This window comes from Lissotriton helveticus, chromosome 1_1 (assembly GCF_964261635.1).
Source record: "Lissotriton helveticus chromosome 1_1, aLisHel1.1, whole genome shotgun sequence".
In the NCBI taxonomy this organism is placed as follows: domain Eukaryota; kingdom Metazoa; phylum Chordata; class Amphibia; order Caudata; family Salamandridae; genus Lissotriton; species Lissotriton helveticus.
This window is the reverse complement of record NC_136057.1, coordinates 1,425,288,608-1,425,305,319: the sequence shown is the minus strand read 5'-3', so window position 1 is coordinate 1,425,305,319 and position 16,712 is coordinate 1,425,288,608. Positions and strand designations below refer to the sequence as shown.

General features: G+C 43.0%; 1 protein-coding gene across 1 annotated transcript in view; it reads left to right on the top strand.

Annotated features, from left to right (window-relative positions):
• CACNA1A (calcium voltage-gated channel subunit alpha1 A) overlaps positions 1-16,712 on the top strand; it is a 1,120,700-nt gene that overhangs the window by 657,471 nt on the left and 446,517 nt on the right. Inside the window, exons 29-30 of the mRNA XM_078685323.1 lie at positions 2,570-2,734; positions 6,072-6,182. Coding sequence (XP_078541449.1) covers positions 2,570-2,734; positions 6,072-6,182 — 276 coding nt within the window. The remainder of the gene's footprint in view (positions 1-2,569; positions 2,735-6,071; positions 6,183-16,712) is intronic.

Here is a 16,712-nt window from a genome sequence, read left to right as displayed (position 1 = left end):
ATCATGCATGGCCAGTGATTCAATCATATCAGTTTCTGAAACCCCAACCGTACTTGTCTGAACACTTCTCGCATTACAAAAAGCACTATTTGAAGCTGTTGCGGCTGGGTTCAGTCCCCACAAAGGATCTAACCCCGAAATGTAAGTCTACATGGCCCACTAAAGAATGTCGCCTGTGTGAGAAGAGTCGTTATTACACCTTTTATGCATTTGCCCCTTGCTATTAGAACCTTGGAAAATAGTCCTCCGTGAGATTTTTAGGAAATATCAATTGAGGTTGTGCAGATCCCTTGGTGGACTGTCAATTCCATTGTCTTGTCGAGCCAATTGGACAAAAAAAAATAATAGTCCACATGGCAAAGATATATGACTGTCTGGTCACTCCCTTTCTGCACTGACATTAAATATCGCTCTTTTCATATTGAACTGCGATGAACTTCATACAATTTGTATAGATTACAATATTTTTGTTTTAATTGTCGTTTGCGACCAAAGCTTATGATAGGATAATGTTTGTTTTACTTGTTTGCATTTTATATACTTTTATCTTTGATAATTATGTAATGTGTGTTTTTTCCATGCTTTTATGATTTTTAACGAAATAAAATAAAGGTAATACTTACTTACACACACTAAAAATTATGTATGTGTCCTCTTGTAGCATATCACGTTTATCTCCTGTTGCTCCTGAGCCAGTTTGCAGCCTGTCCTGTGGTAGCAGATTGTTATCTTCTTGTTTGTATCCTTGTCCCCTTTCAGCGTGTTACCTTTACCTATCTTATCTACTATCCCTACTTCACTACACACAACCCTAGGATGGAAAACTGTACTAACATTTAGGCACAAACTCTGATGATACTGAGATGTGTCGGGATGCATGTGCTTTTCTTTTGAGGTATCTATCTACTGGAACCTAAATATAGATCTTCTTTGTAGTTTCATCCTGAAATCATCTGTTAAATCCCACCTGTTACACGTATTTATTGATTTATTTTTTGAAAAAGAACTATTTGCATCAGCTAAAGTAAATGGGGATTTCCATGTAAGGATAATTCCAAAGTAATTCTGGATTTCCATGTAAGGGGGACTTCAATCTTTGGGAAGAACCTGCTCCTCCAATGTTAGTTGCATGATCCCTGCCTAATCTAGTACTAAACTGAATTTGTCACAGTCTCCGTTGCTTCACCCATAGTAATGAGACGACATAACATATTCATCAATACAAGCAAAACCAAGATAAGGCCATGAAGTCCCCTGTACCCCAGTAGCCTCCCTCCCGCCAATCTTGGATGGATAGAAACTTCTTGAGACTATAATGCCAAAAAAATAAAACGTCTCTACTTCTCCACTGGCTAAACACTACCATTCACCTTAAATTACTTGATCACTCAAGCACTACGTCTTAGAACCACCATTAACTCCAAAATCAAGCTTCATGTCCAGATCGGATCAGTGAACAGCACATCTCCCTGCTACTTCGAATACCTTCTTCCCTTCACCATTCACTTAATCAGCTCGTAGTAATTCCTGCTGGATGAACTATGTCAGTTTCCCCAGTTCATTCTACCAAAATGTCCACCTCTATCATGCTAAGTGATCTTAGCCAAATTGGCCCCAGGCCAGAAGCACTGAGGCTTCCATCTTCCAGATCCTACAATTATTACAGTGGTGCTCTGGCTATGCCAGTCAACGTCTAATTGAATCCTTCTTCCTCAACCTGAAATATATCCACTAAAATAAAAAACAACAACGCCGAAGGACCCCACTCACCAGAGATACCCTACTCTCATTCAATCATCATCAACTTTATTTGCCCTGAAACACACTTAGACCAAATGGAGGCAGGTGCTTCCCAGCTCAAGCGCCCAGGCTATACAATAGGCACCATGCACATATTCACAGCGAATCAAAGCAGCTCTTCTTTATAACATATAAAAACCTTGCTTTTTTTTTTAAATCTCTGTGCATCCCCTTATCGAAGTCAAAAAGCTTCAAAAGGCAGTTTTACTGCCAAGTAATGCTAAACAAGAGCTTGTATCTGTTCGGTCGTTCAAGAGTTAAAAGTAATGGTACGCAGAGAAAATCAGCTGTGAGCATGGGGTCTTTGTTTTCAAGGCAGAAAGCAAACTCCTTTCTTTTTGGTGTAGTTCCAGAATGTTGTCAGAATGCTGTCTGGAAAAAAGGCTGTATCCTGAGCCTTGTCTATAAAACATTGCCCCATTGGAGTTCATAACAGAAAATCTACACCCACTAGGATTATATTTGGTAAACAATATTTAGGTCAGTGGTAAAGAAACTGGTAACTATGAATAGTTGACAGTGGCACTTAAGACCACTGAAAATCCTCTTGCTAACTCGGCTATTTGGTATATTATGTGGTACTTCACTTCATACAGTGGCCATTGCTCCAGTATCTAATCATAGTGGCCAAGTCTAAAACATGGTTGTGTTCAGTCCACTTGCTGCTGAGTTCTGCGCCCCTAATGCCACCTTGTATTTGAGTTCCCAAGTGCCTGCCTCTAACCCTCCTCACCATCACTTTCTGTGTTTGTTTCCACTCTCACTGTAGAGAGCCTGCATCGATTTCGCCATCAGTGCCAAGCCGCTTACGCGGCACATGCCACAGAACAAACAGAGCTTCCAATACCGCATGTGGCAGTTTGTGGTCTCGCCACCCTTCGAATACACCATCATGGCAATGATTGCCCTAAACACCATCGTGCTCATGATGAAGGTAAGCTGTTCAGAAAGTGCTCAGGAGGGGAATGATCAGGGCGGACAGAGTCTAGGAAATATGTTATAACTAAGGCTCCCAGTTTTCTGTTTTTACTGACTTTTAAAGATAAAAAAAGACCAAACAATCTTTTTCCTGTCTGTATTTATTTTTAAAGTGAAATAATACAGAAAATTGTGCTTCGTTTGAGTGATTCCCCATGCTCTCCACCATGAATTCCAGGCCAACAGCTGAGCTGATAGACAGCTTGGAGAGTTAAAAAACTGGACGAGAGTTCCTTAAATACAGGCATATGTTGACATATATTCATATATAATGTTAGTATTTACCTGTGGTTGTAGGGTTTTGTTATATTTTACTGCTTTAATTGCTAAAACGAGCCTAGTATTGATGTATGAGTGCATGTTTACCCATTCAATGAATGTGGAAATATACCATTTTATGGCTCCATTTATTCTCGAAGCTCAGAAAAATATGGATAAATACCAATGGAATGGTAAAAAAAAACATTTGATAAATGCAGACGAAAATGTTGAAAAAAAAAATACCATAAAACTGGGAACCCTAGTTATAACATCAGCTAACCATGAACATTCTGGCTAATGAAAGTCATGGGTAAAGAAGTCTGCATCCTCCAAGCCAGAGAAATACTGCTGTAGAGGGCAGCGTTGCAGGCCAGTGGTGAATTGGTAATGTTGGGATAACATATTACCACCAAATCGATTCATGTGGTACACTCAAGCAGCAGAACCCTAACCCCAGACAGGCCTACATGGATGTAATTGTGTAAATAATTATTATCCTAATTTATTATTAATAATAGCTTGTTTTTATACAACGCTAAAACCTCACTTCTGCATCTATACACTGCGTACAACAGATGTTAATATTGCCCAATTTATTCTACAAACTTTTTACATGTCGAAGTATGAGGTTGCCCTGCCATCGTTCTAATTCATACCCTCCAGAATACCAGTGGCAGCTGCCTCGGAATGGGGGGTGGGGTGGGGTGGGGATGGAAAATAAATGAAATAAACTTACCTGTGAACAATGCCACCGCCACCTCTCCTCTGCACTGGCAGCTGGAACTGAAGCACCCAGGCTCCCAGACTCTCCCAGCCAATCAGGACACTCTATGACCGCAGCATCGTGATTGGTCTGAGCGGCCTGTTTGGTCGCTCAGGCAGTGCTGGGGAGCCTGGGCATGTTCTCCCCTGAGCTGTGCAACAGAGCAGAGCCAAGTGGAGAACATGCTAAGTGCTCATGACGGTTTGGCCGGTCCAAGAGTGCAAACCACTCCTCACACCGCTCTGGCCAGCCCAGCCAGCACCGACCTGGCTCCGAGTACGAAAGCCACTGTTAACATTTTTGTGTTCACCAGAAGGACTCATTAATCTCTTCTCCTAAAGTCCAAAGAATGGCTATAAGAGCATGCAGAGAATTGGAGAATTTTCTAGCATCCATTGAAAATTTGGTTCCTAGCTTATCCAAAAGTTTTGAGTTAAGATAACATTATTTGCTTCCTCCACTACCTGCTGTAAGCAGTTTAGGAACAACTTTGTGAGCCTCTTAGATTGAAGTAGGTGCTTTAATTTTAGATCATCTCTAGCTTCAGATTTTGCCGTACCAACTTTTGGTAAGATCGGGCCCAGCTTTTAAAATTTAATTTTTCACAGGACATAGTGTTATAGAGTTTTGTTCCAAAGCAGTTGCTAAAGAGGTATTGTCTAGCTCTCTAGGACATTTTCCAAAATAATGTATTCTGTTGTTAAGTATTGCAAATTTAATATACATTTGTAAAAAATAAAGACAATATTCTGCAGTCATTTTACGAATCACTATTAAAAAATATAGTTATAGCTGTCATCAAAAGAGAGCACCGTGTATCCTTACAGTACCGGGACTGGGATGAGGAAGAGTAGGAGAAGGAGGTAGTGGACCAATTTCTTACTTTATAATCTTAATTTCTCCTGTTGTGTAACTTCCTCATCCCAGGCCTACAACCCATTGTAATTCCCAGCTTTCCACTGTCACCAAAAGCTTGGTATTTACAGGATGACTTCTTCTAGCTGAGGGGGTTGGTTGGTTGTAGGTAGTGAATAAAAAGGTAGAATGTAAAGCGTTGAGGAATAAGTAATGAGGTAATGAAGCAGCAACGAACATTACCAGTAATTGGGCTATTATCACATACGAGAGCACCTTCAAATACAAGAGTTCATATGTCCGCTAAAAATTCTTCTTGTGTTTGATTTAATAAACTATAATGTTGTTCCATGTATAATAAGAATCTATGCCACCTATATGGTTCACATGACAACTGACGTGCTTTTTAGGTCACTAATGGTATTTTCATCAGGGCAGGTGGCATGAATGTTTCTTAGTTCATGTTTAAAATTATTACTTTTACTAAATGTTTCTCAACGCAGTCATATAATTTGGTGTAATTAGGTAAAACACACTTCCGCATTTTAAAACAAATACACTGCTTTGAATTTTGAATAGATTTTATATATCTACATGATGTTGCGCAATTTACATGACAACCATTTTCAGGACTTGACTCGCCCACGGGCTCTTTGTACCAAGCGAGACTCTAGGCTGAGCTCTGTTTGGGGTTCCCCTTTTAAGTTATTGGTTCACCTATCTCTAGCATACACTGCCATTTTGAAGTCTGTTTTGGAAGGATAATATTTGTTAAAGAAACAAAATGGCTGCACATTGCATTTATTCTTGTTTATACTACTGTTACTCAGCACAATTTCTTATGTAAACTGTAAGGCATAGCTTGGAGACTGAATAATGCACTACTTGCCTAAACTGCTTCTATGAGTGAGAGTGCCCTGTATGTCCCTTTCAAGAATCCCCAACTCTGGTGCAGACTTTTCTAAATGTCTGGCCAGGATACGACGGACAATGGGCCATATTATCAAGCCTGGGCAATAAAATTATCGCTGCTTTATTGGCAGGAAACTGCCGCTAAAGTAGCGATAATGAGCTTGATAATAGGCTCTATGGAATTCCAATCTAAACTCATGTTAGATGTCCTTCACATCTAACATGAGCTTCGATTAGAATTCCATAGAGCCTATTATCAAGCCCATTATCGCCACTTTGGCGGCAGTCTAATATTGCCCAATGTTTGTGAAACACTAACTGCTCTTGGGTGATTATTCCCACAGTAGATTATGCACCAGGCGATGCATTCTTGATTCCTCCAGTATTGCGAATCTCATTCTGTAAGGGTGTCAGGCACCTTGAAATGCCCAGTGTAGTTTTTATTTTTTAAAACAATATATGGTGACTTATTGTTTATCCATCTTCTGTTCCATTTACGTAGTTTTTCGGTTCCTCGCCAAGCTACGACTACGTACTGAAGATGTTCAACATTGTTTTCACCTCATTGTTTTCCCTGGAGTGTTTTCTGAAAATATTGGCCTTTGGAATATTGGTAAGAGATCTGCAGAACATTTACACTGTTGGTTTGATTTCATTTCTACAGTAAAGCAACATGTTTCTAGGGATGGGGGCAGTACTAACCTATCATGTGGCAATCCTAGAGCAAGCCAAGATGTGTGATCGCAGGAAAAGAAAATATAGCTTGCATGAAACTGTGGTTGTCCAGCATTTGAATATTCCATAGAGTTTTATGTTGTAGTGAATTATTCACTGGTGTCATGAGAGAGTTCGGTGCAAAGAATTCTTTACTACGACATGAAAATATATGGAAGAGTTTGCTGTAGAACTCAATGGGTGTTTTGGACCCTAGGAGACAGGCACACTTTTCCTTGAGCAGGCTATCACTTGCAGGGATCTGTCAATGCACATCATTCTCTTAACTGGAATGAACCCCCCAACAGATTAAAACACCAGACAAAAACACTGTACAGACATCTCAAAAGCTGACTCAATATATCATTCTTATTCTGGCAAAGGCAATCATTTAAATGAATTTGATACACATAACAACACTACATGCCTCTATGCAATAATATAGTCATGTAAAAAAATTATATTTTTGGGGAATGACGGGAAGACCAGACAAATTAATGTGGTGAACACAGATCCAACATTTGTTTAATAATATAAACGTTCGAGGCATGTGGGCTGCTGAATTCATATCTATAGCATAGATTGCCGCCTAGTGTTGGGTCCGGATGATTGCACATTGTTGTCCTGGAAGAGTCTTCGAAGTATCACAAGATAGGTGGCTCCTCCCCTGGACTACAGTGCGCATGGGCATCAACTCCATCCCCAGATTGTTTTTTTCCGCCATTGGGTTCGGATGCCTATTCGATCTCTCCAGTTCCGAATCAATATAAACTTTCCTTAAGGCCCGAAGGCCTTTTTCCTATAGCGTCGGTATTGTCTTGCATTCGGTGCCCAGCTCTGTTCCGGCTCAGTTCCCGAGTCGGACATCCAGAGGAGTCGCGTGGCTCTTCGGTGCTCGAGGCCCAGTCAACGCAACCAGACTTTCGATGTCACATCATGGAACGGAGCCCGTTCAAGAGATGTCCCGTGTGCAACTCAAAGTATCCCCACATCGACGTCCACCCGGTGTGCAACAAGTGCCTGTCACCGGATCACGATGAAGCCAACTGTATGGCTTGTTCCCGTTTTCGCTCCAAGAAGACGATTCGACTTCGGCGCGAGGCGCGCCAGGAGGCCCAGCAGACGGCCCCGGCACCGGTGGACATTTTCGAGGGGGAAGAAGCAGACGAGCAAGAAGATCGAGAGCCGATTTCAACTCCAGCGGAGGAGATCGACTACAAATACGACGCGGACGTCGAAGTGCTCGATACAGTAGAAGTCGTCGGCGAGGTAGGAGACGACAATGAGGCCTATGGGGCCACGGAATATAGCTCAGGCGAAGAGCTATGCCCCGTTCGTACAATCACTAAGGCTCAGGTCGAGGGATCGCCACATGGCCTTACCCAAGATCTTACACCTGGATCCACGGCCTCGCCTACGGGCCCGGCTACGGACACTTCCACGGAGCCGCCATTGGTCAAACCGAAAGTGAAAGCTTCGGTGTCGACGAAAACGAAAGTGATAGAGACGCCGTCGAAACAGAAGACGTCTGTCGCTCTGGTCGCCTCCTCGTCTTCCGACATGTCGGGGCAGCCGAAGCCGAAGAAGGTTGTCGATCCGGTGAAGTCGCTCAAGGGCGTCGAGCCGAAGTCGCTCAAGGGCGTCGAGCCCAAATCGATCAAGGGCGTCGAGCTGAAGACTGGGGCGCCAAAACCAATTGTCAGGGCCGCCGACCCGACACCGTCGGCGCCCAAGGCCGTCGTCACGGAAGGAGGACACGGCGCACCAAAAGGGGCTGATCCTGCACATCGGCCGGAGAAAGCCAAGGGTTCGGCACTCGAGTCTGCACATGCTGGTGGACCGAGAACGTCTGTCGGATCGTCGAAACCGTCCGCATCCTTCACAAAGCAGGTGTCGGACTCATTGCAACGCATCAGGAACAAGGCTTCCGCGGTCGATCCGAAAGATACTTCCGCCCCGAAGCAGGCTGCCAAGACGCCAAAGTCCTCGGCGCCAATCCAGTTCACGCTGCCGCCAAAGGTGGCGCCGAAGGCATTCGCACCCAGGTCGGTCAACGACGCGCCCATGAAGGTGTCTACAGGGTCGAAGCCTCCTCAGCCACTTGTGAGCTCGAAGCATCGACAACCCCTGATGGAGGAGAAGTCGGAACACTTTATCGACGCCGACACCGGTAAACTTACCCTCTACAAGAGAAAGATCACGCCGGCACAGCCTATGGAGTCCTACACGATTCCTTTGAAGCGCAAGAAGCCCTCTACGGATTCCTCAGTTCTGGTTGAGCCGATTAATCCACGGCCTCGAACCATTGATCCACCCTCACCCACTTATTCAGATGTGGAGGCTGGGGAAGGGGACGATGAGGAGTACAATTTCCCTGCCGACACTGATCCTGAGGATCACCAGGACTCCTGGGCAGATGCAGGGGACCCAGGAAATCAGCAAACTGCCCCGGACACTCAGGTGTACAATGTCAAAACCTCTCCTACTGAGGATTCTGCAGCATTTAATGCTCTAATTGAGAGGGCGGCTACAAATCACAACGTCCAGCTGCATGCTGACCCTGTTGAAGTGGACTTCCTGTTTGATACCTTTTCCACCTCTGAAAAGACTGTCAAGACTCTGCCAATGTTAAAGGGGGTTCTGAAACATGCTGCAGACATTTTTAAGGAACCCACACGTGCCAGGGTTATAAACCCCAGGATTGAAAAAAAGTATAGACCGGCACCTGGCGACCCTACCTACATCAAGGGCCAGTTGCCGTTGGACTCTCTGGTTGTTTCTAATGCCCGCAAGAGGGCAAATTCACAAACCACTGGTGATGCTCCTCCCCCTGACAAGGAATCTAAAGTGCTAGAAGCATCAGGGAAGAGGGTGGCGGCTCAAGCGGCCAATATCTGGCGTATTTCAAACACTCAGGCACTCTTGGCCAGATATGACAGGGCACACGACGATACACTAGAGACCCTGTTACAACACTTGCCAGATCAGTATAAGGAGGCAGCGGAGATGCTCATTCAGGAAGGGAAGCTCATCTCAAATGCTTCTATTAAATGTGCACTGGACGCAGCGGACACCGCGGCCAGAGCCATTAACACAAGTGTAATGTTGCGACGTCAGGCCTGGCTCCGAATCTCCGGGTTAAACCAGAGATACAGACCACCATCCTCAATCAGCCTGTCAACCCTGATCGTTTATTTGGACCTGAGGTGGATACCACCCTGGAAAAAATAAAGAAATATACCGAGACTGCAAAGTCGATGGGGGCTCTCCAGTCCCAGCAACTCAGGGGTAGTACTTTTCGTCGCTCAAGCAATAGAGGTGTTTCCAGAGGCCAGATGTCCCAGCAAACACAGTACAATAAAGGTGGGGCGCAGACCTCTTACAACAAGCAGAGTAGAGGAGGCTATTGTGGCAACAGCGCCAAGGGCAGAGGTCGTGGAAACAACAACTCCAGATCCTCGCCACCAACAAACAGTGACGCCTTGTCACTGCCCCCCGACCATACAACTCCGGTCGGGGGGAGACTCCAGCAGTTCCTGCCAGTCTGGAAATCCATCACCACAGACAGGTGGGTCAGAAAACTTATCCAGTACGGTTATTGTCTGGAGTTAACGTCCACTCCACCCAACATCCCACCAAGGCACCGTCCTATGTCAACAGAGCATTTGCACTTATTGCAGCAGGAGTTGCTCGTCATCCTGCAAAAAGGGGCATTAGAGCTCGTGCCAGTGGAGGACAGAGGCTCCGGAGTGTACTCCCTGTACTTCCTGATCCCGAAGAAGGACGGGTCCCTCAGACCCATACTGGATCTCAGACCCCTAAACCAGTACATTCTCTCAGAACACTTTCACATGCTCACGCTGCAGCAGGTTCTTCCGTTGCTCAGTCAGGGAGACTTCCTCGCAACCTTAGATCTCAAGGATGCATATTTTCACATTCCACTACATCCGTCACACAGAAAATACCTCAGATTCACCATTCAGAATCAGCATTATCAATTCAAGGTCCTCCCTTTTGGAGTGACCACAACGCCCAGGGTCTTCACAAAATGCCTGGCGACAGTGGCTGCGCACCTCAGGAGGCAGAACGTTCACGTCTACCCTTATCTGAACGACTGGCTTGTCCATGCAAAGTCGGCCCAGCAGTGCGCTGCCAACATGTCCCACACCATTCACCTTCTTCACAATCTGGGATTTTCACTAAATTATCCGAAATCGCACCTTCAGCCAGCCCATGTGCGGCAGTATCTGGGCGCGACAATAGATACTCTGGCAGCCACGGCTCAGCCAAATTCTGTGAGGATCAACAGCATTCAGTCGCTGATCCAGAAGTTCAGACCGCAACACTCGCTTCCGGCACGAGTGTTCATGCAGTTGATAGGCATGATGGCCTCCTGCATTTTCATAGTCCCGCATGCGAGACTACATATGCGTCCGCTTCAGGAGTGCTTAGCACATCAGTGGAATCAGGCTCAAGGACAGTTGAAAGACCTAGTGTTAGTGACCGGTCGGGCATACAACTCTCTGCATTGGTGGAATCCACACAACCTTTGCAAGGGCCGACCGTTCCAAGAGCCTGTGCCACAGATTATTCTGACAACGGACGCATCTCTCCAGGGATGGGGAGCTCATGTACTCCACTACACGGTGCAGGGACTATGGAAAACGCAGCAACAGAAGATGCACATCAACTACCTAGAACTGATGGCAATCTTCATGGCGATGAAGGCATTCAAAGTACATCTGTGCAACAAATTCGTGTTGATCCGGACGGACAACATGACAGCCATGTACTATATTCAAAAGCAGGGAGGTACACACTCTCCACAGTTGTCTCATCTGGCTCAGAGCATGTGGAAGTGGGCCATTCAGAGGAACATCTTCCTCATGGCGGAACACCTCCCGGGCAAGGACAATCAGATGGCGGATCTGCTCAATGGCGGAATATTTTCCAGTGCAACACTTGTGTAGCGCTGGAAGTCACATAAAAGTAACGCGACTTTGCATCATTTAGCGCCAAGGGGGCATACCATGGGTGGATGAGCGTTCCTTTTTTTTTTTTTTTTTTTTTTAAACCAGGAAAAAGCAAGGTACATTTTACAAAAATTACAGAAAATAACACAATATAATATATTACAATATAATATGACTAGATCGTAGAGGAGGTAAGGCAAATTGATACAAGCTGAGCAATTACTAAAGCATTAGATTAAAAATAAGAACTCGAAATTAGATTAATCAAAATAAGAACTCAAATACAACGATATGTGCAAAAAACATAAATTATAAATTGATAAATTTCAGATCAACCAATACCAGTGGGAATAATCCCCGCCTTCCAGTTGGAAATTGGACGCCAGAGAGCTTCTCCGCGCGCCCTAGCTTTTACTCCTCTTGTTTCAAATATAGCGGTTTCATATCTACAAACCGCTAGAAAGCGCGCTAGCCACATCTGGAAACTAGGTGGGTCTGCTTCCTTCCAGCGGGCGGATAGAATTAATCTTAGTACTGCTGTACCTATAAAAATTAAATTTCCTTCAGGTTTAGTTAAATTTAAAGAATAATCATGCCCTAGTAAAAACAGAGTTTCTGATTCTGGTATTTTATGACTGAATAGTTCTTCCCAAAAGGATAATAACATATTTTTGATCAACGTCAATTCAGAACAGTTATAAAACATGTGAGTGAGGGTTGCTGGTCCTTGCGTGCATCTAGGGCATAAATCATTCTCACGCTTACCCCACGAAAATAGTTTAGCAGGAGTAAAATAAAGATCAAATATGGTTTTATACAATTGCGCCTTAAGATTGCTAGCCATAAGTAGCTTCTGGCCCAATTCTAATACTCTATCGATATGTACATTAGAATTGTTTAATTTTCTAGCCCATTTATTTTCAGTTTTGTCAAGATCATCTTTTTGTTTATTCAAAAGAATATTGTACAGAATTCCAATCCTAGTGTTTATTCTAGATAATACATCCAAAATTTCAATATTGTGTAGAGAAATTAGGGACTCTTTGGCTTTCAGCGTTGCAAATACCTGTGCAAATTTTAAAAAGTCACCATTTGGTAAATTTAATTTGGCTTTCAGATCATAAAAAGTAGTATCAAAACCTTTTACTAGAAATTCACCAAATGTTCTAATTCCCAACTTGTCCCATTTTTTCGCAGCCGAAGCCAAATCCTGACCTTGAATGACATTTGAGTGCCAGAGCGGCGTATATCGGTTGATCTTCCCAATATGAATATATTTGGCCACTTTGTTCCAAACTCTTCGTGCACTAGTCATTACTTCTCCCTTGAAATCCTTAAAATGTCTTGCCTCGGTCTTCCGGAGAAGTAAGCCCTTAGCCTCCTGCCCTATGAGAAGCTCATATATGGAAGGTATTTCTTCAAAGCCTTCTGAGCTCTCTAAGTTATAGTCAGTAATCATGGGAGAAATCTGTTTTAAAAAAGCTGCCCAATGGTATAGGATTATATTGGGTACAGTAAGACCGCCTCTGTCCAACGGGAGTGATAAAAGTGCAAGCGATCTCCGAATCTTCCCATTTTGCCAAATGAATTTAGATATAAGTGAGTTGATCAATACTAGCATTTCTTGGTCAATGGCAAGTGGGATGGCTCGGAATAAATAAAGGCATCTAGGTAACGTATTCATTTTCACATAGTTGACTCTTCCTATGATAGAAAGATGGAGGCTGTTAACCCTTTCAAAATCATTCTTAATTTTAGCCACTAACGGATCAAAATTGGCTTTTGGTAATTGTTTAATATTTGTGCACAGAACAACACCCAAATATGTGGCCTTTTTAGCCCTTCGTTGATCCAAACAGATGGTATTATCAGTGCACAGAATAATCGTTTTTCCTTTATTGAGAGAATAGCCCGAGCAGCGTCCAAATTCAGTAGTTAATTTCTCTATTTCACAAATAGCCTCAATCGGGTTAGGTGTAGTGACCGCGATATCATCGGCATAGGCCAATACTTTAGTTTCAAAGTGACAACTAATAACAGGTTTGATAGTATTGCTTTCTAATAACTTCAAGATAAGGGGATTGATGTATAGAGCAAAAAGCAGGGGCGAACAAGGACACCCCTGCCTGGTGCCTCTAGCGATGTTGATATGTTGTGATAATAACCCTGCTTCTAAAATTTTTGCTTTGGGACGGAAATACATTGATTTAATGGATTGGATAAATTTAGAGCCGAAATTATTACGCTTCATAACTTCCCAAAGAAATTTCCATGAAACGCGGTCAAGCGCTTTTTCAGCGTCAAGCAGGATCATCGACATTTGTCCCCCCGTGGCAACTTTGGCATCAAATAAGGCGATTGCCCTACGGGTGTGTTCCGTGGTTCCTTTGCCAGGTATAAAACCATGTTGCCACGGGGATACAAGATGCTCAACGATCCTGCTGAGTCTGAGTGCCAAGATCTTTGAATATAATTTGGAATCCGAATTAATCAGGGCTATAGGACGATACGAGGTTAGATGTTCGGGAGATTTTCCCTTTTTTGGAAAAACGATTATAGTGGCCTCATCCCAAGAAGTTGGTGGGATACCATTATGTTGAATCCCAAGGAACAAGTCATGTAAAATAGGACACAATTGGTGAGCAAGAACTTTAAACAGATCAATCGGCAGTTTATCAGGACCTGCTGCTTTGCCTGATGATAATAATGACAATGCAGCGCTGACCTCTGAAAGTGTAATTTCTTTGTCAAGTTCTTCTTTGGTGGCATCATCTAATAGCTTCATACCCTCAGAGTTAATAAGAAAATTGTCCAAATAATCAATTATATCTTTTTCCATAGCTGGGGTTTCATCTGAATAAAGATTTTGATAGTACCTTTGAAATTGATAATTAATATCTTTCGCGTGGGAAAAAGTCTGACCATTATCTACTATTGAGGAGATATTGTTCCTAACATTTTTCTGGCGTGTAGAAAGTGCCAATTGTCTGCCCACTTTCTCCCCGCTTTCATAAATATGTTTCCTATGCACATGATATGTTTGGGCAGCTTTCTGGCTAAGTTTAGTATTTAGTTCCGATTTCAACAGTGTTACCTTCATCATCGAGTGGGTGGCTTCTTGTTTATGTATAATCTTGGCAGTATGTTCTTCTTCGGCTTTAGCTAGGGCTGCGATTTTCAGTTCATATTCTTTTTTAATAATTTTCCCATTTTTGTTTTGGAAGCTGATGGTCTCGCCCCTTAGTGCAGCTTTATAGGTATCCCACACAATATTCCTTGGCGCACTAAAATGATTCATATTGAAAAATTCATCAGTCCAGATTTTAATATAATTAATATACTCATTGTTAGATAGTAACTTCCTATCGAATGACCAGGAATTCTTTTGAGTAGGATTGACATCATAAGTAGTTAGCAAAACTAAAGGATTATGATCCGAGATTATTTTCGGTGGTTTGTTTATATGCGAATAAGGTACTAAATCCTGGGACGTGCTGATATAGTCTATCCGGACATGCTTCTGATGAGGGTGGGAAAAATATGTATAACCGTGATCAGCGGGATTATTCTGTGTCCAAATATCAGTTAAACCCAAACTATAAACCAAACTTTTGACAGCACGGTATACCCATAGTTTCCTGCCCATATATTTCTGTTTTGGTATTTGCATTTGCACCGAGACTACAGGTATAAGTGAGATGTTAAAATTGCCACATAAAATTAATGGGCCTTGCCACGTAGCTAATTCTATTTCCAGGTTTTGAAATATTGCGGGGTCATCATGATTTGATCCATAAATGGAACATATAGTAATTCCGTTAGCCAATTTAACAATTGCCCATCTTCCATGTGCGTCAGCTAGGTGACGTATTCCCTGTCCAAGACTGGATTTTGCAAAGATAGCAACACCCCTTATAGTTGAGGATTGGGATGTTGTTATTAACAAGTTGTATCCCTTGAGATTTAATAGGGCTCTTTTACTCCAAGGAATATGTGTCTCCTGGATGCACAGAACATCAACAGGATTTAATTTCATTAATTCCCCCAGTCTAAGACGCTTATATCTAGATAAGAGCCCTCCTACATTCCAGGATTGAATAGTTAGTTTAGCCATTGTTAATATAGTAAGGTTGCCCAATACTTTTGTTCCAGTAAAAACTTTTGTCCTGTCGTACCTCCTCTACTGATGTTTCAGAAATTATACATACCCTTGCTGATAAGCCTGGTTTATTTTTTATTTTTACCCCCCCGTCCCCACACTCCCCTTTCCACTACCCCAAGAGTCCCTCCCTAAGCCCCCCCAAAAAATTACCCCCTTTAACTCTCTCCCTCTTTTTGTAGGCATTCAGACTCCACCAGAGTCTGTGTGATGAAATTGCTGCACCACTACTGAGCTATCGTTTGACAACAACAACAAGTCAATATCAAAGAATATTAGGCGTGCTAGTAATAATAATAAGAAAAAAAGACAAAAGAAAAAAAAATTAAGTCATGTCCATAACGTTGGCTAATAAATTTCTATAGACCTCTGTAACCTGTCAGACATCAATGTAGTTCTCAGCAAGCCAGCCAACCCATTATTACAGAGATATGATCAAAACCATAATACAGACCAATCATAAGAAATTGTTATTGTTTCTTAAGCATGTATCTATTGATCTCTAAACTTTATCTAGGATATCTCATCAAGATAAGATTTTGCTTTAATTTCGGACTGGAAAAACTTTGTCTGACCACCATGAACAATTTTTAGTCTTGCAGGATTATTCAAGAATGCCAAAGCTCCCTTTTCTTGAAATGGTTTGATCAATAGCCATCGTCTTTCCACTGTAGCGTGGCAAAAATCGGGCCTTGAAAAAAATGAGAAATCACTGAAAGAAATTTTGCGATCCGGTCTGGCTTTCTCTGCTATCGCCTGGCGTAGCAAGAAGTTTCCGAAGTATACTAAGATGGCACAGGGGTACACCCCCGGCTTAGGTGGTAGCTTAAACGGGACTCGATGGGCCCGTTGAATTTCCATATCCCAGTTCCAATCTTGAATCTCAGGCATAGACTCGCTAAACAGTTTGATAATGAAGGCTCGCGCGTTCTCCCCTTCCATTTTCTCCGGTACACCTAAAATAAGCAAATTATTGCGTCGCTGCCTGTTTTCATGGTCCTCAAGCTTCCACTTAATATCCATCAGTTCTGCTTCCTGAAGCTTGATTTTTTGAGAATTCTCCGAGGAGTCTTTTTCAGCCGACATCACCCTTACCTCCATTTCTGTCACTCTTTCACCTATGTGGTTGCAGGTTTTGGTGAGCTTCTTGACAACCCCTTGCATTTTACGCAAAGCTGCCTGGGACCTTTTGCTATCAAGTGCAGTCTCTTCTCTGTGAGCTGCTATCGCTTGCAAGATAGTTTCAACTGCAGTGGGAGGTATCTCCGTGGTAGCCGGGGTAGCAGCCTGGTAGTTA